The 14,528-nt window shown below is 47.0% G+C and overlaps 1 protein-coding gene across 1 annotated transcript in view; it reads left to right on the plus strand.

The window, feature by feature from the left end:
* The window catches only part of CASQ2 (calsequestrin 2), a 65,741-nt gene that overhangs the window by 36,231 nt on the left and 14,982 nt on the right, over nt 1-14,528 (plus strand). The window contains exons 6-8 of the mRNA XM_047784927.1: nt 5,031-5,161; nt 6,564-6,609; nt 13,673-13,727. Of these exons, the coding sequence (XP_047640883.1) occupies nt 5,031-5,161; nt 6,564-6,609; nt 13,673-13,727 (232 nt within the window). The remainder of the gene's footprint in view (nt 1-5,030; nt 5,162-6,563; nt 6,610-13,672; nt 13,728-14,528) is intronic.

The raw sequence follows: 14,528 nt of genomic DNA on the forward strand, positions 1-14,528 counted from the left end.
AATAACCATCATTTATGAAGTACTTCTGACGTGCTGGGCTTTGTGCTAAGAGCTTTACATAGGTTTTCTCGTTAATCCTCTCAACACCCCTGTAAAAGAGGGATTAGAATCCTCAATCTACAGAGGATGAAACCAAGGTACCAAGAGATGGAGTGATTTGTTCACGGTCATTCAGTGAGTGCGTAGGTCAGCCAGACTTCAAGGTCAATGCCCTGTATGACTGTGCTCCAGAGGAAGAAGCAGTACATGTCAAATGCTTAGCTGACCTCTGGCACATAGTGACCACTCAGTAAACGTTAGCAAGCATGGCTGTCAAGAAGAGGCAGTCATCTAAGCCCAGGAGGCTAGGGGTTGGGAGGGGATATTAGTAGGGGAGGGGAGGTCCAGAGAAGCCTAAAGTAAATCCATCGCTGATGTGTGGTTATGATGGGCCAGGAGTAAGTAAGGTGACTCCTGGGTAAGAATTCATCCGAGGGAAGAGAGAGCCAGGCATGTGTGGCCAAGCAGGAAAGCCTGTGTTCTTAGAAGAGTGGTTCAACGCTGAGGTCAGGGGAGGGACTGTTTTCAGAGGTGCCTCCCAGTCCAACCATATGGCTTTACATCTGTGGCCCAGGAAGAAGACGAGGCTATAATTAAAAACTCAGAAGGCTCTTCGCTAAAAACTCTGTGAGATACTGAGTCATCAGTGCCTCCATTCATGTGGACTTGTGGGATTTCATAACATTTACAAAGAGAAAGACACCCTCTCTCCCCCTCGACATTGAACACAGTTGCACTAAGCAGATTTGATGATGCATTTGGGACTTGAGAACTTGCACTCATCAGTTGGGGAGCGGGGGAAAATGGTGGGGTCCAGAAGGCATGGCTGCGTCCAGTCCAAGCCTCAGCGGCAGCCAGCAGGGGGTGCTGGAGCAAGGAGAGGTGGGTGGAAGGACCTGTTTGGGAGACACATGCTGGGGAACCCGGAGGGACCTGGGAAAAGGGAGGTGCTTTGTGGAGGTTGAAGTCAGGAGAGGCAAGGGCCCAGGAAGCACAGTACAGTCCTAATCATGGAAAAACAACTGGCTGGTGTCGAAATGGCAGGAGGACCTGGCCACTGTTGAGACAAAGGAGAGGAAGACGAGAGAAAACACAACAATAACTGAAGATTGGGCGTCTCTGCTTCAAGACAGCAACGACTGTACAGCTATGAAAACATTAGGAAATCTTGGAAGAAGAATCTCCTGAGGAACATAAGAGGGGGAGATGAGTCCTCATTTCTACAAGTTGAGAAGACCTTCCACTGGGTGGAGTTTTCATTTATTCATTCATTCGCTCACTTAGCACATATGTATTGAGTGCCTTTTTTGTGCCAAGCACTCTTCCAGATGCCAGGGATGCAACACTGGAGCAGAAAAGATGCCTCTCCTTGTGGAATTGAGAGTTTACGCTATGGGGCTGGGGAAGAAGATGGGAAGACAGAAAGTAAACAAACCAGTAAATACCTTATATTAAATAGATGAGTTGGAGAACTGTAAAGAGAATGAAATATCCAGGCTGCTGATGTAGATTTGGGAGTTTAGTAGTTTCTAACCACTGTCCATGTTTGTAGGCCCTGAAGTGCTTTATTTATTTTTTTTAAATTTTATTTTATTTTTTTCTTTTTAGGGCCCCACCCATGGCACATGGAGGTTCCCAGGCTAGGGGTCGAATCAGAGCTACCGCTGCCAGCCTACGCCACAACACAGCAACACAGGATCTGAGCTGCGTCTGCCACCTGCACCACAGCTCATGGAAACGCCCAATCCTTAACCCACTGAGCAAGGCCAGGGATCAAACCCACAAGCTCATGGTTCCTAGCCAGATTCGCTTCTGCTGCACCACAAGGGGAACTCCCCAACGTGCTTTTAAAAGCATGGATTCTTGGGCCTCACACCTGGAAATTTGGGTTTTTTAGGGTTGTGACCAGGCCCTAAAATGTGCATTTTCTAAAAGCTCCCTGGGAGAGTTTACCTGGCACGAAGGTTTGGGACTAACATCTATGGATCTTGATCCTGTGCGAGGGCCCAACCCCTCTGAAACAAGTGGAACAAGAGGGAGTCAGAGGGCCAAGGACGGTGTCCACTCTATGGCACTTTACAGCCTGAAAAACTTCAGTTCCAATTATCCCATGCCACCTCCCACTGCCCTATTCTTTTCCTGAAGTGAACTGTGAGAAGCAAAATCATTTTCTGAACCACACTAGACCAAAAGAAGCTGTGATTCTCTAAACAAAGTTGGTGGAGAAGACATTGAGAAGACCTAAATTCATTGCTTTGGTTTCATCTGCAACAACTGAAATGGCTTAAGAACTTGTAGAAGAAATATCTGTCAGCAAAATTCATACACATGCAAATGTCAGAAAAGTGGCCATTGTACTCTGTAATTTTGTCTTTGACAAACCAAACTCAAATGCCACTAATTTTTTTCTTTCTGTCTTTTGTTTTTGGTCTTTTATTGCTATTTCTTGGGCCGCTCCCGCGGCATATGGAGGTTCCCAGGCTAGGGTTCGAATCGGAGCTGTAGCCACCAGCCTACACCACAGTCACAGCAACACCAGATCCAAGGCGTGTCTGCAACCTACACCACAGCTCATGGCAATGCCGGATCCTTAACCCACTGAGAAAGGCCAGGGATCAAACCCACAACCTCATGCTTCCCAGTCAGATTCATTTCTGCTGTGCCATGACAGGAACTCCTAAGTTTTTTTTAAGCACAAACGAATTCATTATATAGACAACATCAGCTATTAATTAAAATCCATTCTAATTTCATTGTAGCCTCCATGAAGCAGGTCTGGGTCCCTTGGATCCAGAAGGCCCCACTAAATACTTACTGAATAAATGAATGAATCAGTGCCTCAGTCAGTCAAATCTCTTTCTGTCTTTACCACCCAAGACACGATTAAAAGAATGGGAAAAAAAAAGGACTCTCTGAGATTCAAGGTGAGGAAACTACAGTGGGGATATGGATACAGTGAGCAGGCCTCTGGAAATGTTTGCTCCGGTCTCCAAGGCTTCATCTTAGGAACAGCATAATCCCACTTTACATTCTTGGTCTTAACGTTAGAGACACACACACACGCACACATGCACACTCACACACACGGGTGTATCTACCCTGCCTACCTCAGGGGAGGTTCTGCTGAGCTCCTTTCCACCTTCAGAAGCCTTCATTCTAGCACACAGTGCCGGGGATGAGCTGGTGTTACAGGAGAAACAAGGAAACCTCCACTGTGACATGCGCAGGGCCAAGGTCACATTTAAAGGACATAAATTCCCTCTTGTCCAGTGTCCAGGAGACGGTAATTTTCAAATGAAAGAAGAATTGGAGTGGAGGCAAACTGGTAGTTTAGAACGCTTCACTGGACAAATTGCAGACTCACATTGTGCCTCGGGTTCATCATTTGTGAAAATCAGCATAATAATAGTTCTGACCTCATACAATCAAAGTGGGGTTTCGGAAAGTAATCAACTTAAAACACTCTGCCACAGCGCCTGGCACCTAGTAAGCACGCCATGTGCCTGCTATTATTAGTTTTTGTTCATCCGGTCCCTTCCCACTTCTTAAAAGTACAGTTTCCTGGCACCTACAATAAGCAGTTCATGAACTCAGAAAACCAGAATCCAATGTCATTTTCCAGCCCATCCTATCATGGGCCCAGCTTTGCGATGAAGTGTGTATAAACCCAAATAGTGGTTGTATGGTTGCTGTTTCCTCCACTTCCCCAACCACACTGTCCAGCCCATCATCCACACCCCATCCCACCCCTCGGAAGCGGGGAAAAGGCAAGGAAAGACCGCACACCTTCTTGTCTCTGAAAACAAAATCAACATGACCATAAAAATCTCTTTGACTGACTGTGGCTCCTAACACAGCCTGTTTTCTTTAGCTCTGGGTAGGATTCTGATATTTCTTTCCCTTAGGTATCGTTTGGAATAGAGGGACCTGGAATTAATAGCAACTGATGACTAAAGCCATAGGGATACCAACTGTTTGCTCCAAATGGACCTCCTTGTGTTGCAGCTTATGTAACACCCAGCTCCTCCCTCTCCCCAGTTAGTCACGGCGCTGCCTGGGGCCTCTGCACCGTGGGTTACCACCACAGGGCGTCAGCTCTTAGGCAATTCCTCTTTAGTTTCAAGGGAACCACTATTCATCCCTGTGCTTTCTCGGACCACAGCTCTGAACCAGAAAAGAATGGCATTTGGTTTTCTACAGAGCATTGCACATTCCAGGCCTCTCAAATCATTTCACAAAAGGAGATGTGAGTTCAGCAGCTCTGCAGGCGAACACAGCAACCATTCTGCTCTGACCGGACCATGCGGCCACGTTGATCAAGAGAGCAGATGGCTTTGGGGCTGTGGGCTGGCTCCCCATGCTTTTTATCTCGTACAGGGTGAGCCACTCATCCTAGCTGGTTGGGTACTATCCTGGTGTTAGCACTGGACCCTGGGAAACCTTTCCACCCTGGACAAACCAGGATGGTGGGTCACCTTCTAACTGGTAACCAACCAGGCAGTTCCCATAGCCTGAGAAACTATCAAACAAGCCCAGGACTCAGGGACAGCCCTGGGGCCAAGGCTTCAACTGAAATAGCAATTAGAGTTTATGAGCTGATGGAGGACAGATTAATGGGCTGGCCTCTGATTCCATCAATTGCCTGTTCTCTCAAAATTGGTTCAATTAGACCCATACATCCCAGGACACTGAACATGATCCATTGACATTCGCTTCCTCCTCCAGCCCCTGGCAAATACCATAAAGTGGTTGTGAGTGTGGAATTAAATTTCCCACCTTCCTTTTTGACGGCTCTCTGCCCCGATCGGACCTCATTTGCCAGATAGGTTTTTTTTTCTTATCTGTCCTTTGATCACAAAAGGAGATGGGTCTGGCCAGGCCTTGGGTGACACGTTCCTATCATTTCAACACACAGACTCGTAGCCGGACAACCCACTGCTACTCTAGGCCAGTGTTCAAGGCAACAACTGTCTTGTTTCTAACTGTTACAGGTTGCAAAGAAATTGTCCTTGAAGATGAACGAGGTTGACTTCTACGAGCCGTTTATGGAAGAGCCCATTGTCATCCCTGACAAACCTTACACGGAAGAGGAGATTGTGGAGTTTGTGAAGGAGCATCAAAGGTGCCTCAGATGGCGTGCAGGGGAGGTGGGAGCCGGGGCGGGGAGCGGGGGGGTGACAAGACCCTGGGGGCTGGAGAAGCCTTTCAGTCCTGCCATCTCAGATGCCTGAGGGCGACAACCAGGAGTGAGCATCCCAGCAGAACCGAACTCACTGTGGCTCTGCTGGTCACTGGTCCGTGGCGGGCATTTTCTGACTATGGATCTACACTTGCCAGCAAGCTCAGCCCACTTTGTCGCAGGGAGGAAGGCACCGCACACAGCAAGGTGTCGGTACGGTGATAGCCATGCTAGTGATTTAGTGACAGCCTCCTAAAGTAGGTGCTTCTGGAAGCTACTTTCCCTAATCTTCAACAGTAGGCGGTAATTATTATCCTAACTGTACAGATCAAGGAACTGGGCGCGGGGTAGTCAGGTCACTTATCCCAGGATGCACAGGTTATGCACAGAACTTCTGGGAGAGGAATATTTGATCCCACTAGCTCTAGCATAGATCAGCATCCTCTTTCTGTAAAGGGCCAGATAATAAATAGTTCAAGTTTTGAAGGCCAGATGGTGTCTGTTGCAGATATTCAATTCTGCCCTGGAGTGTGCAAGCCATCATAGGCCATACGTAAACAAATGGGTTTATATATGGGTTTACAAATAGACGTTTATTTCTAAAAATAGGAGCCCTGGGCTGGATGTGGCCCATCAGCTGTAGTTAGCCGACCCCAGCTCTTGAAGGAGGGACTATCCTGGAACAGGGAGCACAGGGGTGGGTTCACCGCCCCCACCCACCCACCCACCCCCCGCCCCTCCCCAAGCTCCCATTTGCTCATTGAACCTGAAACTCCATCTTTCCATCACCTGGTCGGCCTTGGTCCCTACACAGAAGCAGCACTTGGAGGAAATTTCGACATGTCTAACACTATTTGCCAACCTTCAAAAAGAAATGAAACCACGAGCAAAATAGAGATCCGACCTGTTCCTTCAAATGTCCCTAAAGGGCTTTGGATGGGTGACCCTGGTGACAAAGCAACGGTAGTTCTGGGCTGTTTTCTGTCCTGGGTCTCTTCAGCCTGGGTTCTCAGGAGAGGCACCTGTCCGTGAGGAGGGAAATGGCTTCTTGGCCTGGGCGTGGCCTGACCCTGTGCCCTCTGACCCCTTATCTGTAACTGACTTCATAATCCTTGGATCAAAGGGGTCTCGGGAAAGGCTGTGAGCTTTGGGCCCAGCTGTGCACGCGACATCACAGGGCTGAGCTGCTCGGTCTCATTAGGGGAGAAACAAGCACGTAGGGCCCTTTACACTCTTGAAAGTGAAGCAACATCTCGCCTTACATTTCACTGCGCTGAGGCTTTGCTGTCAGCAGCGGTCATCCCTACTCAAGGAAGCTCATCTTTTTGTTTGTTTGTCTTTTCAGACCCACTCTACGTCGCCTGCGCCCAGAAGATATGTTTGAAACATGGGTAAGAAAGTGGCAAACTCTTTCTGCCTTGTACCTTCCCCAAGAGGCATACACTCTGAGTTCCAAAACCCACATCGTCTTATTTGCCTGCGGTAGATGTCGGCGTGGTAGCAGCCCACTTCTCGTGGGCGGGGCCGTGGGCAAAATTACTGTCTCTCTGGGTTCATTTCCTACAGTGACTGCTGGCTTTCATTCCCTGGCTGCCAGTGATCCAAGGTCACACAGCGCAAGGCACTCAGACCATGAGTTTCATACAGACTTGGGCTCAAGTCCAGAATCTGGCACTTAGTAGTTGCATCAAGTCACGTGGTCTTTCTGCACCTTAACTTCTCTAAAATCAGGATTTTGGGGAGTTCCTATCATGGCACAGCGGAAACGAATCCGACTAGGAACCATGAGGTTGCAGGCTTGATCCCTGGCCTCGCTCAGTGGGTTAAGGATCCGGCATTGCCGTGAGCTGTGGTGTAGGTTTCAGACATGGCTCGGATCTGGCATTGCTGTGGCTCTGGCATAGGCTGGCGGCTACAGCTTCAATTAGACCCCTAGCCTGGGAACCTCCATGTGGCATGGGTGCGGCCTTAAAAAGACAAAAAAAATAAAAAAATAAATTAAAATAAAATCAGGCTTTTTGTAAGGACAGACGGTGTGAGGAACCCAGAACGTGGCAGGTATTCAATTATAGCATGGTAGCTGTTTTTCTAACGATCAGCTCAAGACACTAGAAAACACTGAGTCAGATTTTCTGCTAGGTCTGTGTCATAGACAACAGGTAAGGCTGTCAAATTGTATTATAAAAAGGGTCTTGGAAATACACCTCCAACTCCACCCCGGCTTTACACGAAATTCTGTAAACATGAACAACTAACGTCTGGGGAGCATTTTTCAAAGTATGTCCTGCACCCCTTTACTTGGCTCCCTCAGCAGTTCTAGAAAGTGATATAAAACAAATAGTAGTTTAGCTTCACGGGGTAACTGACAATCATACAGATGAAAGTAGTCACTCAAGGATATATAGTGAATAAGCCCTAGATCTTAGGACTTGAATTTAGACCATCTGGAGCCCGATCTCACATTTTCTTCCTTTCCTCGCGTGGGCCACATCCTCATAAGGCAACATTTTGGCAGAGGGTGGGAGAAGGAGGAGGGGATTAACGTGGAAGTATGTATTTACAAATTCTCTAGTGCAGCGTCTCAAGTGACAGAGGAGCAGAACTTGGGGTAACTTGACACTTTCTGTTTTACTGGCATGTAGCTTCTTTGGCCATTCGAAGGTAGAACAAACATTTCACACCGAACACAAATAATCCAGTCTAGAACAGTGCATTATTTAAGATCAGCACAGCCCAACAGAAATATATTTCCCCAACATTTAAACCTTTCAAAAATTTAATCTTTAGGAGGTCTTGTCAGTACACTTAAAAATAACAAAAGGAGCATAACAGTGCTTTTAAAATAATATTCCTTTTTAAAGTATTTTCATGTCAATAAAATAATTTCAGACCTATTGGAAACAGTATAATGAATTCCATGAATGTCTTTACCCAGATTCCCCAAATGTTAACATTTTACCACCTTTGCTTTATCGTGTGCTCTTGATAGAGACGCAGGTTTTTGTTTTTCGGGTTTTTTTTCTGAACTGTTCAAGAGTATGTGACAGACCCAACTCCCCTTTGCTACTAAATATTTCAGAAGTTTTCTGAAAGCAAGAACCTTCTCCTACATAATCACGGTCCCCTCAACAAAATCAGGAAATTAACACTAATACAAGTCTCCTCTCTCATCTACGGACTTCATTCAAATTGACCAGTTGTCACTAATGTCCTTTATGGCAAGAGAAAACATTTATCTTTGTTCTGGCCCAGGATCCAACCCTGGATCGAATGCTTGTGTTGGGGTGTTATGTTTCTTTAGTTGTCTTTAATCTGGAATAGGTTGTTGGTCTTTCTTTGTCTTTCGTGACGCAAGGTACCAATTTACAGTGAGAATGATAGTTACTGCTCTGCGCTGCTCTGCCTTTATCTTTACTTCTTTTTATTTTGTTCATGCCTCGAGAGAAGTCTCAATTATCTAGTCTCCCAGAAGGGGGAGACTGCAAAATTGTAGAAGCCTTCTCTCCAGCCTTTCATCACTGACACAGCAGTATCACACCCCAAATCACCACCATAGTGAGGGATGTCCTGCCCCCCCACCTCTCTCGCTCTCTCTCTCTCTCTCTCTTTTTTAATGGCTGTACTCACGACATATAGAAGTTCCCAGGCCAGGCACTGAAACCAAGCCACAGCTGCAACCTACGCCACAGCCGCAGCAAGTCTAGATCCTTTAACCCACTGTGCTGAGCCAGGGATTGCACTAGCGCTTCCACTGCTACCTGAGCCACTGCAGTCGGATTCTTAACCCACTGTGCCACAGCAGGAACTCCCTGCCCCTCCTTTTGATCAGACGCCCCTAGACTCCCACACAGCCCTGCAGAAATGCTTCCTCTGCCATATCGGAAGCAGATGTTCAGAAAGAACGTTCGCTGTTTGGCTTCACTGGAACCTATTCTCTGATTTCTTTTCACGTAATAACTAGGCTACAGCTTTTGCTGTACCATAAAATGACAGTGATGGCTAATATTTTCCACGTTATTATATAGTCAAGTGTTTGCTGATTGGGAAAGGGGTATGTATTGAACTTAACTGGGTAGAGAAAAGGGCAGCCAGGCTGGCTTACTCCTTTTCAGCACCCCATCATGGAATGCCCACATGAATTCCCCAGAAGCCCCAGTCAGACCCAGCCAGCCCCTCATCCAAATCTCCAACAAGGGAGGGAGGGCAGGACAGGCCACCCGGGATCATCTTCACATGCTGAAAAAGGAAAAGCAGAAGCCAGCCTGCCAGGAGGCTCTCTGGGGAGCCGCTGCCTAGCCCCACCCCAACCCCAGAGCCCACCCCCAGAGCAGCCTCTCCATGGGCTACTTGGCCACAGCAACTTAAACCACACATGATGGGGGAAAAAGTGACCAGTTCAGGAACTTAAAATCTCCCTCTTCAACACCCGCGTCCTTAGACATTGCAAGATATTTAAATAAAATAGGAAAACGAGGTGGAACTAAAGCAACGCCTGACCTTCTTCCCTCCCCAAGTGTACAGGTTTTTAAAGCAGCAAATCATGGAAAACATATAACTTGTTATTCCTGAAAAAATATTTGCTGTGTGTGAATCAAATGGCTATATATTTATTATTTATGTAGAATATTAATATTCAAAAAAGGATGGGGTGGGGCAGGGTGGTCCAGACCCAGTGGTGACCAGTCCTTCGGCTTCAAGACTCCGCCTTCCCACCTCCTCTTCATCCTAGCAGAGTCCTCAGCAAAAGCCCATGGAAATGGGAGTCAGGAATTCTTTCTAAAAGAACCTTCCCTTGGTTGCAATAGGAAAGTGCTTCCTAGAGGAGGCCAGAGATCTCCAGGTGAGACCCGACATCCCTCCATTGTCCCTTCATTAGGGAGTCTGACAGTTTTAACCACTTTTTTCCTCCCACTTTGCATCTCTTCATTCAACACGAGAGCAAACATTCAATAGAGACTGGAAGGAAACAGTAAAATATGAACAATGGTAATATATCTGATTGGTGGGCAACTGCTTTCATTTCTCCTTGGTATCTGCATTTTCTTCAAGCGGTAGTAAGATTTTTATCACTATACCACCACCCCCCCTTTTTTTTAAGTCAATAGACATTGAGAAGAACCTATGAAGAAGAATCTATTCCACTCCAACAAGCAAGGAGGTTATAAAAATAAACATTGCTGTCCTGTCCTCAGGAACTCAGGGTGGAGTAGATAAAACAGTCCCCACAATAAGGCACCAGCCCCGCATGCTGGCTGCTGTGACAGAGGGCACACAAACAGCTAGGGAATCTAGAGGAAGGTAGTCACCAAAGTAACTCCCATATGTCCCCTTCTTTGCAGGATCTGGTGCTCAGACACTTCGTATAAAAGCCCCTTCTTGGCCTCTTTCAACTGAAGTCATTTTCACCGTTTTCTGGGAAGTCTGCAGAGGGGGTGATAAACCTATGAAGCCCGTTCTGCTCTTGTGATGTCTGGGAGGAAAACGTTTCATCTACCCTCTTAGGTTCATTTCTCAGGGCCTCCAAATTGAACTGACAAAAGACAGATTCGCAAGAGAAAAAAACAGATTTAACTAGCTATCTAGTCATAAGCCTTCACAACGAAATGTGACTCGGGGAGAGGCTTATATACCATCTTAACGGGGAAATGGAGAAGGGGGCAGCAGAGCACTTCTGGGAGAACAAATGGCTTTTGGGGGAAGATAAATGGGCCCTTAGGAAAAACGGATGGCAGATATGATAGTTTTGTGATAATGTCTGTCTGAGAAAAGATCAGAGTTATGACAATTGAGTTCTTTGGGAAAACTCTGCTTTTAGGCAGATCAAGGATTTCAGGAATTCAAATGCCTTCAGCCAAAATAGTTTTTATGACGCAGTGTCTTAGGCTGGACCCCTACAGTGAAAAAGAAGGGACATGGGTTTTGGAGCCAGACAGAACTGGCTTGAATCCCAGTTATGTCACTGTACCATCTCTGTGGCTTTAGGTAGGTCACTCGATTTTTTTTTTTTTTTGTCTTTTTAGGGCCACAGCCATAGCATATGGAGGTTCCCAGGCTAGGGGTCAATTCAGATCTGCAGCTCCTGTCCTACACCACAGCCACAGCCACGCCAGATCCAAGCGGCATCTGAGACCTATACCACAGCTCACAGCAACGCCAGATCCTTAACTCACTGAGCAAGGCCAGGGTTTGAACCTGTGTGCTCATGGATACTAGTTGGGTTCATTAACCTCTGAGCCACGATGGGAACTCCAAGGAACTCAATTCTTTAAGCATTAAATACAAATAAGACTTTGATTTGAGATTTTAGAAGTGATGTATTTACAAAGTCCTGATATATAGGGTGGCAAATGGCAGATATAATTGTCACCATTTTAATCATCATCATTATTTTAAGCCATAATCCCTTCCCTCAGAGAGCTTGTGATCTAGTTAAGGAGAGATTGTGCAATTAAAAAGGTTATTCCCAAGGCAATGTAATCTAATGATAAAGTGGCTGATCTGGGCAGAGAATGCCCAGGGGTGTTCTCAGGCCCGTGGGTGGTCAGCTCACTTCTTTCTCCCCCTCACCCCCACCCCCGTATGCTGGATTCTCACTGAGTAACCCTGATTTTCCAGCATGCCCATGGATTCTTGCTCTGTGAGTTTCTTACTGAAAATACCTGGCACTGAGCAGCACCTGCCTCTTTGCAGGTGTGCAATACAGGTTTGTGTGCTGACCCACAGAGAGAGAGGCTCTTTCTCTGGGTTACGTATGGCTTTCCATCCAGGGACCATCTCAGGCTGGGAGAGTGACAGCCACATTAGAAACAGCCTCTGAGCAAACGCATATGGATTCTTAATTCTAAAACCAATTTCCAAATGCCTTCTAGAAGGACACACAGAAATGAAGCCTGCTTCCCAGAGTTAATACTGCTCACTTTCAAGTGATGGCAGGAGACAGAGACACTGGGCAGCCTAATGAGAACTGATCAGGATAGTCTGTATGGCGATAATAGCAAATGTTAAACAGTGAAACCTCAGACTCCCCTTCTGGTTGCTGTCAGATTTGTGTAATAAACCTGCACTCACACGCGTTCGCATGCACACACACACACACACACACGTCTGTAAAATTCAATTCCTCAGAGAATCTGACCAAGGGCAGTGCCCACTCTCTTGTTTTTAATAATATTTTCCATTTAATCTCGCTTAGAATATTTGGTGGTTTTTGTCCATTCCGAACTCAAAGGGGGAAAAATTAGCATTTAGATAGGATTGCACCAGCATTAAAATCAATTGCAATGGAAACGGAGATTGTGGGAGGGTTGAGAAGGCCTGGAGTTTTTATCCCATAGGGTGATTCGGCTATGACATTCAGGGCACCCAGTGAAGCCCTCTGCCGGTGTCAGTGATAATCACATCCACTGAGATTTATCCCCGGTGGCTCCTTCTCACACATCTCCCTCTCCAGGCCTCCTGAGGATCACCTTTCTCCCAAGAGGAGTCCCTCCAAGCTCTCACTTCTCCTTACGCAGAAATAATCAATGCAGAGGAGACATAAGGCACCTATTTGGTCCTTTCTGTGCAGGACATAGAAACCTCCAATGCCGCTCGCTCGCTCATGGATTCAAAACACTCTGTCTAGATTCCTTTTCTCATCCCAACCTCCACAACCACCGTGAGTGCGCATGACTCACTTTTACCGTCGCACCCTCAACCTCCCCTAACTCCAAATTCCAGACTCTTCCGCTAGCTGCCCACTCTCATGACCTGTCCTGCGTGGGCAAGCTTTGGTTCCAGAGCAGGAAGGAAGCCCAAGGAAACAACCTGGATATCAGAGTCGGCAAGGCGCCCCCTACTGACCACGCAGGTTCTGCTTCTTCCCGAAGAGTTGTCTTAACAGAGAAGCATTATGCTTCTCTGATTCTTTTGTAAACAAACAGACCCACCTCCTAACGTGCCTCATAGGGTCCGGTCGGCTGCCTGTTTGGGGGGACAGTTTCAGGATCTGTCAGCAGCATTCGGAAGTTTTCATAAGATGGTATAGCGCTGATTATATTTCTGGCAGTGAATCCTTGAAGCACTGTCTGACATGCGCAATCACGGAGCTGTGTTCAGATCTCTTGTTGCGCTCAGAGCTCCTGATGAACCAGACTCATATTCTTCCTCATTTTGCCTTTTACTGCTGCTCTCCTGGACCCGCCAGATCACCGGCGTGAGGCCCCTTTAGTGCTAGTATCTGTGTGTACGGGTGTTTTCCTGTCTTGCAAACCCATTGCTCAAAGTCCACACATTGCTCCGGCGGCCCATCAGTCTTCCCTTCCCGAATGTGTGTCCTGCTCGGCTCTCCTGTGCCCCTGCGTCCACCGCCCTCCACCGCCTCGCATTTCCATTCCAGCCTCTGAGTCCGTCCCTCACTCACTCCTTGCTATCTCTCCACCGAGGAGAGTAACCTCTGATTCTCTTCTCCCCCAGGAAGATGATTTGAACGGGATCCACATTGTGGCCTTTGCAGAGAGGAGTGACCCAGGTAGGAACCTTAAGCCAGAACTGGCCTCTCACCTTTATCAGCCCTCACCCATTCTCCTCTCACTTCCGGTCTTCTGCAACCTCAGGGTATCGAGCGCCCCCTGGTGGTTGGATGTTAGGTGCGCCTCCACTTTGTGCACAAAGCTATGAGAATGTGCACCTCATTTGATTTGGCTGCCCAACTAGAAAGACCCGCCAAGTACTGAGGAGGATGATAAAGTATCCTGGGTTTACTCGTGTGTGTGTGTGTGTGTGTGTGTGTGTGTGTGTGTGTGTAAGCTTCTGTTCACATTTAAAATTCATTTACCGATTTTGTGATCTGGTGTATATGAACCCCAAAGCTACCTTAAAATAACAGTAAGGTACACTTTGGTCTGCAAAATATTGTCTGGGCTTAGGAAATGGCTTAAAAAATATTCCCCCAAATAATGACAACTGGGCGAAACAAGCAGCTTATTTCCAAAATGAAAAATGACCCTATAAATGGATGTGTGACTTTGTTTTATTGTGAAACTTGGACAAGATTTTCCTGGCTTCCCTCCTTTTAACACCAGTGGAGGCTGACATGCAGGAAAAATTAATTTTGCAGATGGTAAAATACGGGGTCCCTTCAGCAGTGCTCTGTGAATAAAGGGCCCCAAAGAAAGTATAAGTGGAGATTCCAAAGTATATTTTGGAAGACCTGGGACAGCCTAGAATGCAACCAGAGAAGGCAGGGAACTTCCTTTAGGACGGCTAAGCAGCCAGGCTTCGGGCTATGAGGTGACCGGGCAGGGGTTCCCAACCAGAGAGTGCAGGGAAC

The sequence above is a fragment of the Phacochoerus africanus genome, chromosome 6, assembly GCF_016906955.1.
Source record: "Phacochoerus africanus isolate WHEZ1 chromosome 6, ROS_Pafr_v1, whole genome shotgun sequence".
In the NCBI taxonomy this organism is placed as follows: Eukaryota; Metazoa; Chordata; class Mammalia; order Artiodactyla; family Suidae; genus Phacochoerus; species Phacochoerus africanus.